The 19,879-nt window shown below is 35.0% G+C and overlaps 2 protein-coding genes across 4 annotated transcripts in view; one reads left to right on the top strand and one right to left on the bottom strand.

Annotated features, from left to right (window-relative positions):
* Window positions 1-19,196, top strand: part of LOC136037188 (mitogen-activated protein kinase kinase kinase kinase 4-like) — a 43,587-nt gene extending 24,391 nt beyond the window's left edge. For 2 of the 3 annotated variants that reach the window (XM_065719747.1, XM_065719748.1), the window contains exon 6: window positions 3,151-5,970. In XM_065719747.1, coding sequence (XP_065575819.1) covers window positions 3,151-3,816 — 666 coding nt within the window. In that variant the 3' untranslated portion in view covers window positions 3,817-5,970. Of the gene's footprint in view, window positions 1-3,150; window positions 5,971-18,997 lie in introns of those variants that run through there. The other variant, XR_010619880.1, reaches the window with a different exon arrangement.
* Window positions 13,275-14,417, bottom strand: LOC136036781 (TATA box-binding protein-like 2). The gene has a single exon (XM_065719108.1). The coding sequence runs from the start codon at window positions 14,415-14,417 to the stop codon at window positions 13,275-13,277; it is 1,143 nt and encodes a 380-aa protein (XP_065575180.1).
* Window positions 19,197-19,879: the final 683 nt, after the last annotated feature.

Raw genomic sequence — 19,879 nt, 5'->3', positions numbered from 1 at the left:
AAGCTTTCGGGAATAGTCATAAACAAGTTTATCAAGCCGGACGCTGATGTCAGGCTTTAATACTGGACATTCATTAAAGCTCCTTGGGACGATTACAGGCCATATAAACTATTTCGAATCAAGTTCTAAGATAACACGCATTATGTCCGAGGCAGTAGTCTTTTCAGCTGTTTTTCCTCTCCTTTCTTGCAATCTACCTGCTTTACGACACAGACATGCGAGCAGCGTTTTTTGCTACATTCAACTCCTCTAAACGATAGAATCCTGCTATTGCGTTAGATATTTCATCAACATTTATTCCTGCTTTCAACGAATCAAGAGAAAAGAATAATATCGAATTAACTACGACATGCGAAATTCCTGTCTCTGACACAAAAGTCTTATCAAAATCACATGCATTGACTGGCTGGCTTGTGACGTCAGTTGTATTGTCACTTGAAATTACTTCAGTGGAATGGTTATTTGGTGTTGAAATAGACTGGATTGACAGGTCCACGCTTCGACTGCATGAATTTTCAGCTACAAAATTAGTATTAGCAGGGATGGATTTTTGACTGCTAATTATTGGGGATATACAGGGATTATTATTAGAGTTGCAAGATTCATGAATTTCATCGTTATTTGAACAGATTAAGCAAATCCAATTCGGTTTTTCTTTACGCTCAATTGGGGAAATGCCTGCACACTGTGGGTGAAACATCTCGAGACATTTTGTGCATTGCAGGGTGATCCCCTTGCCACAAGATCTACCACAACCAGGACAAATAAATATTGACATTTCTCACTCCTTAGGTCTGGGGTTAAATAAGCAAGGCCAAAAAAAAAAAAAAAAAAAAAAAAAAACGCCTTTAGTGCTCCATTAAGCTTATAATGCAATAAAATCCTTCAGCTTAAATTTGCAACATAGTACGTCTATGCGGTACGGACACTCAGATCTTCAAAGCCAAAGGGGTGTGTGACTATCCCCCGTTAACAGAATATAGTCGAGCGAAAAATGAATTTATTCAATTCAGATCAAATCAGATACACTAATCCGCTCATATAGTTATATAAATTTAGTCACACTAAAGTAGACCGGTTTTACTCACAGTTCATAAATATCCAATTCAAACTAGCCAAAATAACCAATTGCTGTTGTGTCACAGAAATTGAATACGAGCTGTAAGTAAGGAGTGACTCGGGCCAATAGTAAGCAAAACCGTATAGAAAGAAACTTTGATTAATACGTAAAAAAATTGTTTTTTAATGCTGATTCTAAATATATGAAATACATTAAGTTTTATGTTAGATATTAAACGTCACGAGCCTTAGATAATATGCCTGATTGTTGAAAAATGGAGAAAACAGCCCCAATAATGCAAGTGATCTTAGTGAAAAGTAATCACACCAATAGATTAAGTTCATCAGAGAACCCTATTGTGGAGGTTTCAAGCTCCTATCTTTAAAAATGTGGAATTTCGCATTTTTCGCAGAAGAAAGATGACGCATCTGTGTCTGTTAGTTTTTTTTTTTCAGGGTTGATCGTATCGAACCGATGGTTCTAGAAGATAGGGAGAGGGCATATTCGTATGGAAGTTAAAAATTTTGTATCCTTTCAAAGTGACCAAACAGATTGTGCCACGGAAAAATGACTTTTACTGTCATTTTGTGACAACAAACTATGATTTTGCCTTATGGAGGACCAACTTGCTATCAATTATAAATTCTGAGATAGCTAATTGAATTTATAAGTATAAAGACTACATATTAGGCTTCACAGTTGCGGAGAAAGTAATACCACACAGTTTCAGATTTGTTGCTGAAAAGTCAAATGGATAAGTGAAGTAACTTCAGTGCCAAATACTTTTGTGAATCGGGCTTGAGGACCTTTTTAAAACTTTCCTTATTTAAACAATTTCTTGCTTATTTGGAATAAGGAGCTCTGTTGGTTTTAAATTTGCTTGGTTCTGATCTTAGAGTTTGACTCCTTGCTATTTAAATTAAATTAAATAGTGGACGCTTTCTCGATTATCTGCCATATCAGTATGTAAAAACGACCAATCAGCTGGTAAAATCCCCCCCCTCCGACGTTTTGGCTAGTAACGCCTCTAGTCAGTACCATACCCGGTCCAGGGGAAGCAACTGCTCGTGCCCAAGTTCCAGCCTGTTATTTCTGTGCATTCTAACATAGGACAACTCTTCTACAGTCGCCACTAATTTCATATGTCTCAAATTATTTTCTTAGCCTTTATTTTACCCTGCTATGATAACTTAACTCCCCAAAACACGAAAAAAGAATTAAAATCAACAAAATATAAAAATAAATATTGTAGGAGGATATTCTATATCACACATTCTGCCTGTATTTGGGAATTTAAATAGAAATTTCCAAAATTCGGTTTTTTTCTTCATTAATTTATTTGACATACTAACTTTTTGACTGCTTAATTTTGCATGTGTGGGGAGTTTTTCAGGAAAAATCACACAAGATTGTGCACTGTAAATATTTTAATGTGCTTCTAACGAATATTTTTGTCTTTTAATGGCTATCTCTTATTTTACTTTTGTTATTTACATATAGATTCATTTGTCACTGATCCTAAGGGAAAACAAATGTGTCTGTTGAAAGTTACATGCTTTTTTTTTTTTAGAAGCTTTCTATTTTAGCAACAGCTACTCTGTAATATAACACTATTGAAAAATATTCATTATGCTATTCATTATGCCAGATTTGTCTCTCACTCAGTCGGACTATCTGTTTTGGCTTTTTCTACAGTTAGCCATGGTACGTGATTGTAATTCAAAACTAACGAACTCCGTTGATTTTGAATCAAAATCAAGTTGTTGCGGCCATCAAGTCATGGCTAATTGTAGGAAAAGCCAAGACACATAGCCTGAGTGAGTGAGAGGCAAATCTGGCATAACGCAAAAATGGCATAGTGTGAAAATAATGTGAATCTAAAAATATTAAGATTAGATGTTACTTATTCTTCAATTTTTGGAATATAAATTCTACTTTACTCTAGTTTCAAAACTCTACAGTTTATTTTATCAAATTTGTACATTTAAGTGTCAGTTCTGGTTTTAATTAATAGCATTTGCTGTCTCTTATCAGGTTGTTATTGCTTTAATTTTCTCATCAGCAATGCTTTATAGTTTCTGTATTTCTAGATATCCAATTCGTCTGCAATTGATCTTCATACAGCATTGGAAGCAACAAAGGGTACTGAGCAAATGCAAGAATTATCGATTATGGACAATCCTGATGTTGTTGATAAACGAATAATAGAAACAGATACAACGGTAAAGGATGATATTTTATGCACTACTCCCGAATTTTCACAACCTTTGATGGTTGATGTTCCATGTCCAAAGAAATTATGTGATAGTGGCTATTTAAAAAATGCACAAAATGTACTCGAACAGTTAAAACAGAAAAGAAAAGAGCTGGAGAAAGAGTTTGAAAACATTCCTCTTGTGGCAATGTCGTCTCATTCTTCCAACTATTATGACATTACAAATGAAGATGAGGAAGAAGAGGAAGAAATGAACTTAAGTGAATGCCGTGATCTTGCAGAGAAAATAAAGAACCTTAAAAAAGATTTATTGAGCCATAATGCTTTTGACAGTGTTTTGGAGTCTGGGCAAAAGAGTAAGAATAGTGTAACATTAGAGTCGCCCTCTAGCAACTTAACTACTAGCACTAGTTACTTGGATCTTCCGCTCACCCTAACCAGAAGAAAAGATAAACAATCCTCTGTTTGCAGTTTTACCTCTACTCAGTACAAAAGTCTTCCAGAAAATGTGGCAATGGCCTTTCCCAGACGATACAAATAATTCTACAATAGGGTTTACTGACGTTTGATAAGGTGTAAACAAGTTTTTAAAAACATTAAAACACAGTATACAAATAGTGAAACGGAAATATTAAAATCGATGGAAACAAGATTCTGGCAACGGTACGAGGTAACTATTAAGAATAATATAGGGATTATTTGAGACAGAGCAGGAAGCCATCCCCTCTAGTGTTTATGGGCTTGAAACATATGGCCCTGAAATATGCGTAGAATTTTTATAACATTGAGCTTCCTAGACATGCCAACAGCCTTCCCCAGACCATTTGATGAACCGTTCACAAATCAAATCAGTTTAGTTCGCTTTTTAATTGTTGATTCCCCAAATACATAAGTAACCACTAACAAAATTTTGACATTTTTTCACCGTACCTTAAAACCAAATGGTGATTTATCTTAAAACTGGATTTATTCTTTTCTTTTTCAAAGACTTAGTTAATTTTGCTTGTGAACGATTTATTTCAGAGACTACAGTGTGTACATTGTTATAACATATTATAAAAATATGTAAATGTGAAATTGGTGTTGTAGGTCTGACAATTTTTTAACTGAAGCTGGTAATATATCTTCAAATTGAATTCATTTCCTATTTTTTAATGTATTTTATTAGTTTTGCATGTGAACGGTTCGGTTTAGAGACTGATGCGTAAACATTATTATATAAGTTATAAACAAGTATGAATTTGCAGCTTGTGCTGCAGTCTGCATGATTGTATAGACAAATGGTCAAATTGTAACGGCTTTACTGTAATAACATATCAAATTTTTGTTATGTATGCCATGCATTTCAATTTTTTCTTCAAATCGCAACAAACTATTACATAGCAAAGAACATTGTGGATCTTGAATTTGCGGTTTTCTGATAGTTCAGAAAACATTTTTAAGTCGGAGTTTTTGTTAGAAAATAATAAGGTCTGAAAGCACTAAGCTTCTGAGTTTTTTTTTTATTTTTTTTTTTTTTTTTTTTTTAATGTTTATCCGCATGATTGACTGACCAATTGCTCAAATTATACGTACTTTTTCGTGATAGGTGAAACTTTGTAATTTTTGTTTGGTAAAATTCAACTTTAGCTACTTTTGGCTATCTTGGAAAGGGGTTAGAGGTAAGGGAAATGAAATTTTCAGTGATGGTTTTATTGGCTAAAGTATGATCTGAGAAGGGATTTTGAAGTCCCTATCTCCACTCGTTCTCCTTCTAGAGGGTCCTGACCTTTGGTTACCCTTAAAAATCTGTTTATTAATAAAAGTGAAACCTTGCAAAATAGATCTTCTCCTTAAATGAAATGCAACTAAATTATTGTCAGCTTCACAACTTTGCTCAATCCCAATTTATAAGGTCTCAAAGATATGCAAATACGTACCTTAAATTTTGAAAAAAAACATCGATATGGCTTAAAATTCTACTCAAATAACAGGAATTGCATTTTCAGAACTAAAGCCTGAGAAAAAGAAACTGACAACTGAAAATTAAGGTAAAATGTTGTTCTGTCAAAATTTCAATAGGTTATGTAGGCAAATTTCAGGACCCTCCAGAGGGAGAAAGAGTGGAGGTGGGTACTTCAAAATAGCTTCCCGAAACATACTTTAGCCTGTAGACCCATCCCTGAGAGTTTTGTTTGCCTAATCTAACCCTTTTCCAAGGTAGCCAAAAGTAGCTAAAGTAGAATTTTACGCTATGTTTTTTTTTAGCTTATATTATTTTGATGAATAATTTTAATAATCGGTTTTAGGCCACATTTCGAATGTTTTCCTTTTTTTTTCATTATCTTTTTGTGGGATAAATATGTTTTGTGAAAGTATATGATAAATTTAGGGGTTATATATTTCGTTTCTTATGAAAGTAGTACGCCTAGAAAGATTTTTTTTTCTTTTTTTTTTTTATGACGAATGGAACCTAATAATTAATTTTATTGTTATTTAATCTAAATTTAATAGCTTATACTTTAGGTTTTATTTTAAATTCTTCTTATGTTCTTTTTTGATTCCTGTTGCTCTATTTATTTATTTTAGACCAATAAAAGAACAAATTTTATTCTATGTGAAAGTATTTAACAATTTACTAGTAACTATAATAGTTTCTAGAAATAATAGTAACTGAATACTTTTGGATGTGATGTAACTTTCTCATCCCATATAGGGTACTCTTTTATACGGAGTACTCTGAACAACTATTTTGCTAACTAGCTGTAAAAGTATGTATTATCTTGCACACCGACACTGATATTTAAGATTCTTTTGTTGCTGTCACCCTTGACCTATGTAGATCCCCTCCTTTCGGGATCGGTCGATAAAGAGTAAAAGTAAGTAAGCCGATTAACAAAATGAGTATATTCAAGCTGTTAGCTTAAAGAACGAAATTACAGCTTCTGTTCATGAGAATATCGAATAACTAGGACAACCTACCCATTTTTGGGCAAATTAGGTTTACCTGCTTTGTCTCACAAAAAAATTGTCTCAAAATAAAACAAAAACTTATAAGAAAAAAAACATTTTATGGGTACTATTAATCCACAAATATCTAGTAAAAAGTAAAAAAACAATTTTTTTTTCATTAACTATTTCCTAAATTATGTAGCTCAACTGCTTAATCCTGGGAATCCTATTAATACAGAACTGGTCGCAAGTTATTCAGAAAGTTAAATTATAAGACTAAAGCTTTAAATTGTTTTGTAGATTATTCGGTACTAACGAATCAAGTTTTTTTTTTATGAAAATGTGGTGCAAAGCAACGTTAAGGCTAGAAAAAAAATTGGTATTTAGTGACGAGGCTCAAATTGAGAATTAGACTGGTTATTCAGCCAAAACTTTGGTTTGAGCTTACTTTTAAGTTGAAACTAGTTATCAGTTAAATTATAATTAACTAATTAAAAAAAATCGGTATTCAGTTTCTAATGAGGTTTAAACTTAGATTTAGACTTGCTAGTGAGCTAAGACTCTGGCTTAAGCTTACTTTTAAGCTACAAAAATAGTCGGTGTTCAGTTTTTAATGTGGTTTATGCTTAGAATTAAAATGGTTAGTGATGTAAAACTTTGGTTCAAGCTTAGTTTTAAGCTGAAGCTGGTTATAACAGTAAATTCATAACTAAAGAAAAAAAAATCGATGTTCAATTTCTAATAAGGTTTAAACTAGGAATTGAACTGACTAGTGAAGTATGACTGGTTTTAATTTTAAGCTGTAGGTAGTTATAACAAGAAAGCTGTAACTAAAAAAAAAAAAAAAATAATTAAAGAAAAACGAAATCAGTATTCAGGTTTAATGAAGTTTGAACTGTGAATTTGACCGGCTAGTGGCCCAAAATTTAGGCTTAAGCTTACATGTAAGCAAAAGCTAGAGACAAAGTTTGACACACTAGCACTGATAATATTTATCTATTCATTTTTTAGTTTAATCGTTGCAATAGATTGAAAATGTGTTTGTAGGGCTCAACCACATCAATTTTAACGAATTTATTGACAGTTGAGAAACAAATCGGCATCTTCTGCTGGCATATTTATAGATGAAACGAGAATTTTGCGCCAAGCTAAGAATAACAAGCGCTTCTATTTCTAATTAATTGAATTAAAGTCTGTTTTGTCTTGTATGCTTGCAATCCTAATCCAGTAAATAGGCACGTAAGTTGGAACTTTTTAGAATAAGGCGCATGCCCTTACTGGATCTTTGAGTTAAGTAATTCATTAGATCATAACCTTTCCTTGGGGATTAGGATTCAGCAAGTTGAACTTCTAATGTATAATCTAGCTACTGTAAAACAACCTTAAACATAGCTAACGTTAAATTTAAACCATATTACAGCAGGTATGGTTAATGCTTCTTCATTAATCGTTTTGTTCATTAAATGAATTTGAATTTATTTAGTCAGGTTTAATTTCTACTCGTTTTTATTGCCTTGCCCAGAGTTATCTTAATTATGAGGACGGCTACTGCCCCTTCAAATCCCATGGCTACAGAATTGTGTGGTGTAGAGTTACATAATGAATGGGGTATGTAGTGGAGAATTGTGTTGATGCAGATTTGCCCATGCACCACGGGGGTTGTTATTTGGTAACAACTGGTAAACCCTGTAAAACAGAAAACTATAACGTTAACAAGATTTAAAGATGATTCCCAAGTCTAGAGATTGAAATATGGCTCTAGTGTGTTTTTTTTTTTAATTCTAGCACCACACATACTGTAGTTTTAATTACCCTTCGATAGGACTATCTAATATATTTAATTTCATGACGTGATTTCCATGATTATTGCTTACCATTTTGCTGGTATTCTTTTTTGAAAATCAGGCAAATTTTTTAGCCACGTAACTTCTCATGTAAGTAGCTTTAAACTTTATTGAATACGTACAATATAGGTACTATATTAGGGGGTTAAAAATACGTACTATACTTTTAACATACATTTGAAATCAGCATTAAAAAACTAACTCTTAATGAATCCTGAATTACAAACTAAAACTAATAAGTTTACTTTACCAGTCAACATTATATACTTGTTGTTGTTGTTTGGGGTTTGACGCGTTCGACCAATAGGTCATATGCGTTCGTATCACTCAGTTGTTCTGTGCCTTCTATAATCACTAGCTTGCTTGGGTGTCACTTCAGTCAGTATTCACTGAACCAGAACAGTATCACTTGACTTGCTAATGGAGGGGGGGTTATTTGCCTGCAGCAACTGCCTGCGTTGAAAAATGGGAATCAAGATACTGCAACTATGCATTGTCAAACAGCAATTAAAATACATGTACAACACAATAATAAAAAGTAATACAATTTTTACACATTATAACCAATATTATACAACCAAATGCCGATAAAATATATCTAAAATGATAAATAGGGCAATTCTAAAAATCCTATTAAATAGGTGAAAAAAAAAATTATAGGGAATGAACCAAACCAGTAGTCTTAGCGGATCTACCTAAAAGGTTTGTGCTTAGTTGTCTTGCTCAAGGAGGAGGTGTGTGATGTCCCAGAACAGAACGCATTGTGAATCCACTAAATGCCTTCTCACAGCAATTTCTTAGTACCTCTCTCTCTTTTTCATATTTTGTACAGTTAAAGATGATGTGACGTATATCTTCATACACTCCACATGTGTCACAGTTGGGGGATGGAGCCATTTTCCACTAGAATGGTGTTGATTTTGTCTTTGCATGGCCACATCTAAGACGAAATAGGCAGGTAGAAAGGATGCGAGAAGTGAGGTACATTTCTTTTGAAGGGTGCTTATAATCATAGAGATCGAGGAGCTGAGTATGAGAAGAATGGAGCCAGGCCTCTTCTTCTTCCAAAATTTTTGAGCTAATTGAAGAAAGAAGTTCAGGACCAGTAATAGGGGTTTGAGTGATCAGGCCTAGTTGGGAGGCTTGTTTTGCAGCCTGATCTGCTAATTCGTTTCCTGTTATACCACAGTGTGCTGGAACCCATATGAATAGAACAGATATACCCTTTTTTGCAAGTTGAGCAACCAAATTTTCAATCTCAATGGCAACATTTCTTGCTTGGTGTTGCTGGTGTGAGAGGTAATCCAGAGCTGAAAGTGAATCAGTGCAGACAATATACTTCTGATGTTTGCACTCTGTTTGGCTTGATGTGGCTTGAAGTGAAAACTTAATTGCCATAAGCTCTGGAGAGAAAATTGTCAGGCTAGGGGGTAAACGGTATGAAAGAGACAGGCTCTGGGAGGGTATAACTACTGCACAACTGCATTTTGTTACTGACTTTGAGCCATCTGTATAAACTTGAATGTATTCCTCATATTCTGCCTGCTTTCTCAGGAATATGATTTTCATCAGTGCTTGGGGGAGGCCCTCCTTTTTTTTATGGTGATCTTAGGAATAATCAATTCCTTAATTCCTTTGAAGGCCCTAAGGAAAACCATCATTCAAATTGACAGTCAGCCTGCCATTCTCTATGAACTCTTCCATGCCCGGAAGGCAAAGGAATATCTGGAAAGAAGACATCTCTGTTGGTTTAAAGCGGATGTCAGGGTTGTGGTGGCTAATAATTTCATTGTAGATAATATGGTTCCCGAGTCTTATTTTCTTAGCAAAATATCTTGCAAGCAGATATTTTCTTCTGGAGTGAAGGGACTGAGTAGTAGATCTGGAGTGAGTAGATTTTAGGCCACCAAGGGCCCTTCTTAAGATTGGATGAAGCGTAGTGTCAAGTTTCTTCAGGAGACATTTCTTAGCTGATCCGTATATAAATGATCCATAGTCTATCTTGGATATCACCACTGACTTGACAATAGTTGAGGCAACGGCTGTGGGGGTACCTCTTCTTCCAAGGCAGAGAGCATTAATGAAATTTTGTCTTTGTTTGAGACTACCAATCAGCTCATCCAGATGGGGTTTCCGTGTCATTTTATGGTCAAATATAACTCCCAGAAAGTGTGCACGTTCTGCAACTACAATCCCTTGTCCATTCAGTTTCACCTGTGGTTTGAAAGCAGCCAGGTTATGCATTTTGTGGAACAACACACTAAAACAGCTCTTCTCCAAGGACATTTTCCAGGCTTATATCATGACAATACACCCAGAAGAGAATTGGACTTAGAACAGATCCTTGAGGGAGTCCAATGTTGTAAGCTTTTCTCTTAAACTCTGAGTAGGAGCCACCCAAGGAAGCCTCAACCTCCCTGCCCATCAAGAATTGGTGGATCCAATTTACCAGTAGATCTGGTAAACCCATTACAGATAGCTTTCTGATTAGTTGCCCCACATCAACTCTATCAAATGCTGAATCCATGTTTAGAAATATTACATGGACAGCTTTTCCTTTTTTGAAACTAAGTTTTATTAGATGCTCTAGTCTAACTAGGGCATCTGTGGTGCTTCTTCCAGGTTAAAAGCCAAGCTGATTACTTTGGATGTGGTCTGATAAAGGGGTTAAAATTTTTTATTTTATTACCCTCTCAATTAGTTTTGCAACACGAGAAGTGAGAGATATGGGGCGGTAGGAATCAACCAGCTTAGGGTCTTTGCCTGCCTTGAGAAGTGGGATCACTATTGCCTTATTCCATTCAGATAGTATTGCTGACTCTATGACAGGTCTGTTGAATAGCTCTGTTAAAGCTCAACAAATGAATCTGGCAAATTTTTCAGCATCAAATTGTGAATTCCATTAGGGACAGTTGCACCAGGCTGGAGCTTTGAAATGGTGTCTTTAACTTCCTGGGAGCTAAAAAGGGGAAAGGGTGCAGTACTATTTTTGGGACTAGGTTGGTGGGGTGTGGACTGTAATGGAGTAACTACATTCAGAAACTTTTCTAAGAAGAGATGAAATTTACCATTGGTTAAAGATTCTGTGGACTTACCCATCTGTATTTCTGCAGGGATGGGGTTCCTTCTTTTTTTGCCTGAAAAAAATCTGGAAGTTTATCCATAGCTCCTGAACAGGAGTGTTGTGGCTAAATTTGTCTTCAATGAGCCTTCTCCATCCATCTTGTGTCTCAGCTTTCAGTGTCTTTTTGAATTCTGCTGTCTTTTGCTTAAAAACTATTTTATTCTCAATTGAGGGGTATCTAGAGAAATTATTTTTTGCTTTTTTCTTCTCTAGGTAGGCTTTCTGGCATTTACTGTTTAATCCCGGAGTAGAATTTTGTCTTTTTGGATGAGGTTGTTTGTAGCCAAATATTCTTTCTGAGGAGGCTATGATAGCTGAAGTAATCTTATTAGACAGTGATTCCACTGACTCATCACTTGTCTTAATTTCTAAAGCCTTTTGGTCTAAGTTGTGTTTCCAAGAGTCCCAGAGTTTTTCTTGGAACTTCCACAATTTCACTGGTTGGTACCCTGCCCTTACTGGGTTAATCTCCAGTTTCAATGATAAAATCTCATGGTCTGAGTCAAAGTCACAGGGTTTTTGGATTTCTACACTATTTGCCATATCTGTTGATGTGAAAGTGAGGTCAATGGTTGAGTACTTGCCTGTCTGTGGGTTCAGCCGTGTATTTAGGTCTGTGGGCGTGACAAGGGACAACTTATTTTGGGGTTCCAGGATGTAATTGGTTAAAGAGGTAGCAATTGAATCTTCAGGTGATACACTGTCCCACATTCTGTGGTGTAGGTTAAAGTCCCCCGCTAATTATTTTTACAGGGCCACATGCATTCACAATCAGTTAGAATTGTTTCAGGGAGAACTTATTTGTCTTTGGTGCATAACAGTTAGCAATACTAATCCACTTATCACTTCCAAGTAGCTTTATGTCATTATATACTTGTACCGAATTCTTTAGAACCGATGTCATGATACAGTTTTACTATAGCCTCGTTTATGGTTATAACCTATGATTATGACGTTATTCACCATCTTTTATGCGAAGATGCAGGTTTTGTCAAACATGGATTTTGAGTTTAAACTTAAGCTCTATTAACTACAAAAGCACGCAGCTGCATCAGTTCTCTTTACAATGAGTCCTTAAACAGCTGTCAATGATGTTCCAGTGCCCTGCTAGCAGTGAAGGAAAAAAGAGGACACATCAGGGCTACCCATTCATTTTCCTTATTGTTCAAACCAGATATGTAAATCTTCAGAATAAGGTTTTGGGCCAAGAAAATTCCAATGATGTACTTTTTGTTTCGATCCGACAGCATTTGTGTGGTTTTAAGCTATTCTTTGAAATTCCCTTAAATTTGTTTTCAAATAATATTTTGCTATTAAGTCTATTTAGATTATAATTATCATTCCAAAGCAACCACAAATGGAATTTTTATCGTTAGCCAGCGTTGGTTTAAACGTTTTATTTGATTTTTGATTACCATGGGCCTTGGTTTGTTCTTTACTAGGTTGAATCTACTGCTGCAACCATGATGAACGGAAGATAACGTGATGATCTAGGAAATTTACTTTGAATCATCAAGAATGTTGACATTGCTGATTCAAGGTTTTTATTAGTCTCGGTCAATATCAAACAACTTACCGGCCTAATTTTAAAATTTATGCTGGAAAGTTAAAAAAAAGGATGGGAAATATTAGTTTACTTACAGGGTAACTAAACGGTGGGACAACTTCTGCTATTTGGCGTGTTGATTCAATTGCCTGGTGAATGCTCAATATTAATCAGATCAATTTATTTTTTTATAGTACTTTGTTAGTTCAGCCACGCCTTAAATTATTTTGTATTATTATTATCACAGTTCTTGCCATTTGTTATTTTTCTCTTTTGTATTTGATTTTTTTGCTTCTTTTCTTTTTTTTAACCTTGTATTTATTTAATATTTTGTCGTGTCAAGTAGTTGACTTAATGCTGAAAGTATCAATAAATAAATTAGGATTAGAGAAGAAATCCCCAAAACTAGAATATAATAAATGTTAGCTGGGACTTTTAGGAAGTTGTGCGCAGTGCAAAAGAACAAAATATAAAGCTTTCTCATTACCATAAGTTCTTAAAATTCATCTTCTTTATACGAGGACAAAACAAATATTTTTTCACGTTTGGTGCTCTCAGTCAGTTTTGCGTGCATTCCACAGGTACGGATAAATCTTGTTCAAGCCAGACTCAAAGTCGGCAAGACTTTTTCCTCGAAATAAAATGGCGCCATTTCCATGAACGGTTAAATTTATAGTTCGGTTAATTTTAATTGAAGTCCCAGGTTTGCTCGCACATCTGATAACTTTAATGCCAGTTGAGGGGTTAAGACCCTTAAGATCAGAATAAATATTGTCTGTTAATTTGAACGGTAGTTTAGTGGAAATTCCTACATTTACGATCCTAAATCTTCGAAAGTGGCAATTGAAACCAGTCCTCTGAATTATTCTCGCAAACCTGCGGCATATTTTTTCCGCCTCATCTGGTGGAAATAAACCAGATACGAAAGCCCCTCCATTTGGTCGAAAAGTGGCAAATACCCTGGGTCTTCTTATCAAGAGCCGTAGCTTGTCCCGAAAAAGCCATAGATTATTTTGCTTTTCGGCTATTTTTTTCAAGTCTAAGACGCAGTCGACTGTAAATTTGCAAGCCACGTTGTTATATTTGTAATTCAACTGTATACCTTGGATTGTTATGCAAGCTAACGCAGATGGGACTGATGCGGGTTTTCTTTTGACTGCTTTGAAATTCAATTGGAGAGTGCGATGAGGTGATGGCTGATCCAATGAGCTATCGTATCTATTACCTACTTGATTATTCCTATTGATTTCTTTTGTAGATCTCGTTATTTGATATTTATCTAAAAAATGTGCTGGTTCCAATTGGGGACGAAATTGGGATGGTAGGTGATAGTCTGACGAAGACTCATATTCGCAACCTACCTGATAATAATTACCAATTTGTTCTATAATACTCGGCAATTGATATCTATCTGACTCGGACAGTCTGAAACCTAATCTGGGACCATTCTGGTTTAATAGACTATAGTCATGTGAAGAACCATATCCACTGCATACTTGATGAGTTTCGGCCATCAGCTCTATATGGTTCGGTAGCTGATATTGCCCTGAAAAATCTGACGGTAACCAATAGCCTGATGCAGAATCATATTCGCTACCTACTTGATGGATCTTATCAATCTGTTTTTCATTAGTCGGTAGTTGATGTGTATTTGAATTATCTGAACTATTACTATTTATATTCAAGTTATAAGGCATATTTTGTCAGAATTTGAAGTTACGTTGTTATATGAAAGTTATCTTTTCTGATGAGAGATCGCTCTAGCTTCCGAAAAAACTATTGTTTTTAAACATTTGAGTGGTTTTTCTTGGGAAAGATCAGTATAACAATTAATTAGAAAACGATACGGCAATATATGTGCTTTTCTTTTTCTTTTCTTTTTTTTGTTCATGAAAACTATACAAAAATGGTAAATCATCTGAGGCGTCTTAACAGCTTCTAAAGGATACAGTCCATTTCTTTGGACCAAGACCAGGCTTTCCTGATTGAAGGGTGCATATTTGAATCATAGAAACGTATTTCTTTCAAATTTGGTCTGTATAAGTAAATATTTATACCATAGACTGTTTAAACCATTTTCCCATCCAAAAACAATTAATTGATAGGAAGCAAATTCAGCACGGACAATTTAAAGTGCAATTTAATTAAGTCTGTTTTAATATACGCGTTTTAAAACGAGTTTTGAATACCCGTTTTTACGAAGATTTTTTTAAGAACCCATTCAAAAGTCTGTTTTAGATTCGAATACTTTCCATTTTCCAGCATGCAAGCACACACTAACTTGGTCAGTTTTTGCCTCTGAACTTTTCGAGTGAAAACATTTTGAACAGTAAGTAACTATACTATTGCAGGGTCTTCCATGAGTACCAGGAAACTTTATTTTATGCAATATGTTTAGCCAGGTTGATCTTAAGACTTGCAAAATAATAAAATGCAAATTTCCTTTATGGATTACACCATTAGATTTTCAACAAATGAAAATGAGCAAAAGTACGTAAATATCGGAAGACTAAAATACAACGGACACCAAATGGTACGACAGATACCAGGCTTGCATTTCGTTTCTTTTAGACTTTGCCAGCCTCTTGATTGAATGACTTAAGATAACCCGTTTGATGAAGCAAAAGGACAAATCCTTGCGATTACGTAAAAAGATTGTCAGTAATTCAGAAATTAGTTAAAGAAGAGGAGGAAAAATAATTCAGTTAATACCAAGAACGACTCGAAGAGCTATTCAGTCGGAATTATTACTTAATTAATACTAATTACAGCATACTTACTTTTGAATTTATTCGCCAGAGCAACAAGAAAAGTAGACATCAAAACAAGAGGCTTTCTGAATGTCAATTAATCGACCTAACAGTTCAACAAAATAACAGTAATGTTGTTACTAGTAGCTTTAGAAATGAACAATTTGAGTTGGAACTTTTTAGAATAAGGCGCATACCCTTACTGAATCTTTGAGTTAAGTAATCGGAAAGTCTTGGAAATTTAGTTGCTAATCCAATGAACGAACAAGATAATGTGTTGGTTGTGTTGGTTTGTGTTGGTTGAATATTTTCCCAATGACTGGAAAATTAACTTTAAAATCAAAAGGCGTCAAAATAGCAGAAAATCTAAGTCTGAAAATCATGTTGATGTCGCTCTTTCCCAACACAGCAATGAAACTATAGAAGAATGTTCCATCTGCTTAGACACCGTTGAACATATGAAAGCTTTAAATAAAAAATTAATGATTTTGATTTGTAAAAATATTGATTTTGTTTCACATGTTTTTTTCAATTACAAAAGTATGTAGAGGTGAAAAATTTCTGATGGGATAATAACATAAGCTGCTAAAGTGTTATAAAAAATGTAATTTTTCGTAAAAATTGATTATATTTAAAATAAATTTGATTACAATAGGTATTAATTCCCTTCAATTTAATTTAAAATAAGCCATTAAACATGTTTCTAAGATGTTCAAGTGCCTCGCTATCTAAGGAAAGAAAGAATAGAAAACGATGCCGTATATGGAGAATATCGTGGTTTCAGCTACTTCTCTTGATTTTCAAGCCATTATATTTCCCTTGTTGTTCAAGCCAAGGGACAGCAAGATTCCAAGATAGCGCTTTTGGAAAAGGTAGTTCTGATAGGGCACTTCTTGTTTTGATGACTGACTATTTTTAGGAGCTATGGGTTATTATATTTCGTAGTATTGGACCTGATCGTCTCTTATTAGGTTGCTAGCTACCGCTGCAACCCGGATACTAGCTAAGTACTTTAAAGGGATTAGTGTTTTCATGAGAATAAAATTGATGTGAATAAGGTAAAAAGGGAGGTCAGTAAGTAGTGATAGGGCTCCAGCACCAAGTAGAGCCCTATCCCTTCGAATCCCGGTCCGGACACTTTTTTTCAGAAGCTCCTTCAAGAAGCAGGTGTTATTAATTTTCTTCAAGACGCAGGTGATTGTTAATAGGGAATGTTTACTTTTGGATGTTACAGAATAGAGTTTTTTTTTACTTCAGGATACAAGTGTCTGTTATGTTAATTACTTAAAAAACCCGAAAGGGCCAGGGAAAACGTACAGGGTCCCTCAAGTAAGGACACGGCCCGAATTGACTTTAACCCATTATTTTCATGCTTCAAACACGCATAACCTTTTACTGTCTGCAAACAAACGATTTTTTGCTATATCTAGGAGCAAAACTGTTATACAGTCTAGATGTCTATTGATTTTCTAGGAACATAGGCATGCTATTCTACTAGCATGAGCAACAAAGGGTGTCCCGCTATTTCCAGGAAACAGAAGCGTCACGTGACTCTCTATTCTGCTAGCAGGACCGGGTAATTCCCATTGTTCCCTGGGGGGTATAAAAACAGAAACTAGAATGTAAATTTCATCAGTCTTGTATTCAATCTGGAGCATGATACATCAAGATTTTCTAAAATGAATATGTCTCAAAGTTACCAACAGGCAAGGATCTATCTATATTAAGGACACCCCCCTCCCCTACCAAAAGTAAGGGGAGGTATACCCAAACTTAACCTACTATAAATCTTTATATTGAATTAACAGCTAAAATACCCTTCCTTAAAAAAAAAATTGGGAAAATTTTTATCTAGTTTTCTTGTAGAATTACGCTTCTGAATTTTCTATTTCAATGTGCCTTTCGTTACTCTAGCAGAAGGTTGAACTTACATCCATCAACTATTTGGATTAGGCATTAATCACCATCTATCCTCCTCTTTACCCTAACTGCTAATGACTGTGAATAGCACGATACAACCTGGCTTAAACATTTCCATAAAAAGGTATATCGGGATTAAACCCTTATTTATAGCACGCTGTCAGATGTAGGATTAGTTTTCCATGAATGGGTAACTAATCCTACATCAGCGAAAATGGGTCTTTTTGCATTTTAGCTAAATGCTTCCTTTGTGAGGTATAATGACGGCTTAAAAAATTCATCTTTCATGGTTTTAACCAGTAAAATGGTTATGTAAAAAAGCATGTTATATTAAAATCTATGCAGAGAGTGGAGCTAGTTACAATCTTTATTTTCAAATGAGAAAAATGCGACATGAACTAATATAAGGAACGCAGCATGGAAAAAAGTTGTTTGAAATCAATAAAAGGAAATCTTTTGAAACGTGTGATGATATGAAGTTGGCTGGGGGTGTGCGTAAATATAAATAATTTAAGTTTAGAGCCTAATATGGAAAAAAGGGCTTTGAAATTAATATAAGAAAGGCTTTTGTAAAGTTTAGTGGTAAAAAAGGTACAGGTGTATGCACTAATCTGAATAATCTAGGTCTGAGGATGCAATATTGAAAACTAGGCTTAAGGCTACTAAAAGGCAGGCCTTTTAATAGTATGGTGGTAAGAAATCCTTATGAGGGTATATGCAAATCTGAATAATCTGAGCCTAGAAGCACAATATGGAGAAAAATGGTTTGAAACTTAAAACGAAGGGTTTTGAATAGTATGATGGTGAAAAGTTAATGTTGGGGTGTACGAAAATCTGAAAAATCTAGGTTTAGGAGTGCAATATGGAAATTAGGGTTAAAATTACTCGCACGAAGGAATTTGAATAGTTTGCTGGTAAAATTATTACGGGGTGTACACAAATTTAGATAATTTGGGCTTAGTGGCGTGACATGGAAAAAAGAGGTTTGAAATCAAAAGAAGAAAGCCTTTTGAATAGTATGTTGGTAAAAAAAAACTGGTAGGGGATTGTACGCGAATCTAAATTATCTAGGATTAGGAACGCGGTATGGAAAAAATGGTTTGAAATAAAAAATAGGAAGCCTTTCGCAAAGTATTGCGATAAGAGATTAGTATGGGGGTGTGCACAAATCTGAATAATTTAAGTTTATTAGTGTAATACGGAAAAAGTAATTTTAAATTAATAAAAGGAAGGGATTTGAGAAGTGAAGTGGTAAAAAATTGGATTGGAAGTGTACTCTAATCTAAATTATAGGTTTAGGAACGCAGTATGGCAAAAAAAGTGGTTTGAAATCAATAAAAGGAAACCTTTCGAAAAGTATGATGGAAAGAAATAGTATTGGGGATGTACGCAAATTTGAATAAACTAGCCTTTCATTAAAAAAAGTTTCTTTCATAATTTTCATGCTTTTCATGCTAAAGATTTAAGTTGGAAGGTTTTGAACACTGGTATAGAAGTGGTGGAACGCAATGGAGGTGAGTTAAATTTAAGTGGGGACATGTTAAAACTAAGATGTATTTTAAAACCAATTTAGTTCATGAAAAACTAAAATTTTATTTCTATTTAAGGAAACCCTGAGTACTAGCACTCCATTAAGAAGGTGAGGATGGGGGCTGACCCAAGCGCGCCTAGTGCTCAGCATGCGGTTCCATGTTGGCGAAAACCCACAGGGCGAAAATACAAAACCTTCAACCCCCAAGCTATAGGAGAATAAACTCCCTATACTAGAAAGACTCGCCTGCCCGTCCGTGGCACTGGAACAAAACATGTGAAATGCTCCCCATGAACATGAAGATGCTTTGAGGCTAGACATTTCCATACGCTTGGTGTGTATTACATTTCATCATAAATTTTTATTTCGCTTCTAAACATCACGATTTTTGTTCCTCGTTTATCATATTTTTATAGCCTGTGAAAGATGTATTATTTTATGGCATTAACTTACTAATTATGTTACAGCATCAAATACTTAGTTGAAGTGACTGGTAATGCTATGGTTTCAGCAGCAGCAGAGGGGCTCGTGATCATTGCTAAATAGCTTGAGTGAGGTCAATGCCGCAAGATGTTACCTCTAGGCTCTTTCTAGGATTGCCATTGCTTCAGCTGAGGATAAGTCCAAAGGTTATAGAGTCTTACTAATCTTCTGAACCATCATTTTATCTGGATAATCCTCCTTCGTTGTTTGGGCTAACCACCCATACAAACAGTGGTTCCACTTGCACCCCTTAAATGTCCCGTCTGATATCCTAAAGCATCTGCAAAATCCCGCTCTAAAAGTCTAAGAATCTGTATTTCATACTAGAAGAAGAGATGGTCAATACCAGGAACAGATTTCGCAGTCAACGCTGAGTCAGGCTAAATTTTAGAATATCATTTTTGCAATGGGAGAATGATACAAACAAACGACAACGACAGCGAGACTCCTGACTCCATTATGTTTTCTATCTGCA

The sequence above is a fragment of the Artemia franciscana genome, chromosome 16 (assembly GCF_032884065.1).
Source record: "Artemia franciscana chromosome 16, ASM3288406v1, whole genome shotgun sequence".
Classification (NCBI taxonomy): domain Eukaryota; kingdom Metazoa; phylum Arthropoda; class Branchiopoda; order Anostraca; family Artemiidae; genus Artemia; species Artemia franciscana.
This window is presented reverse-complemented; position numbering and strand designations above follow the sequence as displayed.

Bases quoted from the DNA above. Each gene is read 5' to 3' on its own strand.
- LOC136036781 (XM_065719108.1), bottom strand. From the start codon at position 14,417: ATGCCTTATAACTTGAATATAAATAGTAATAGTTCAGATAATTCAAAT.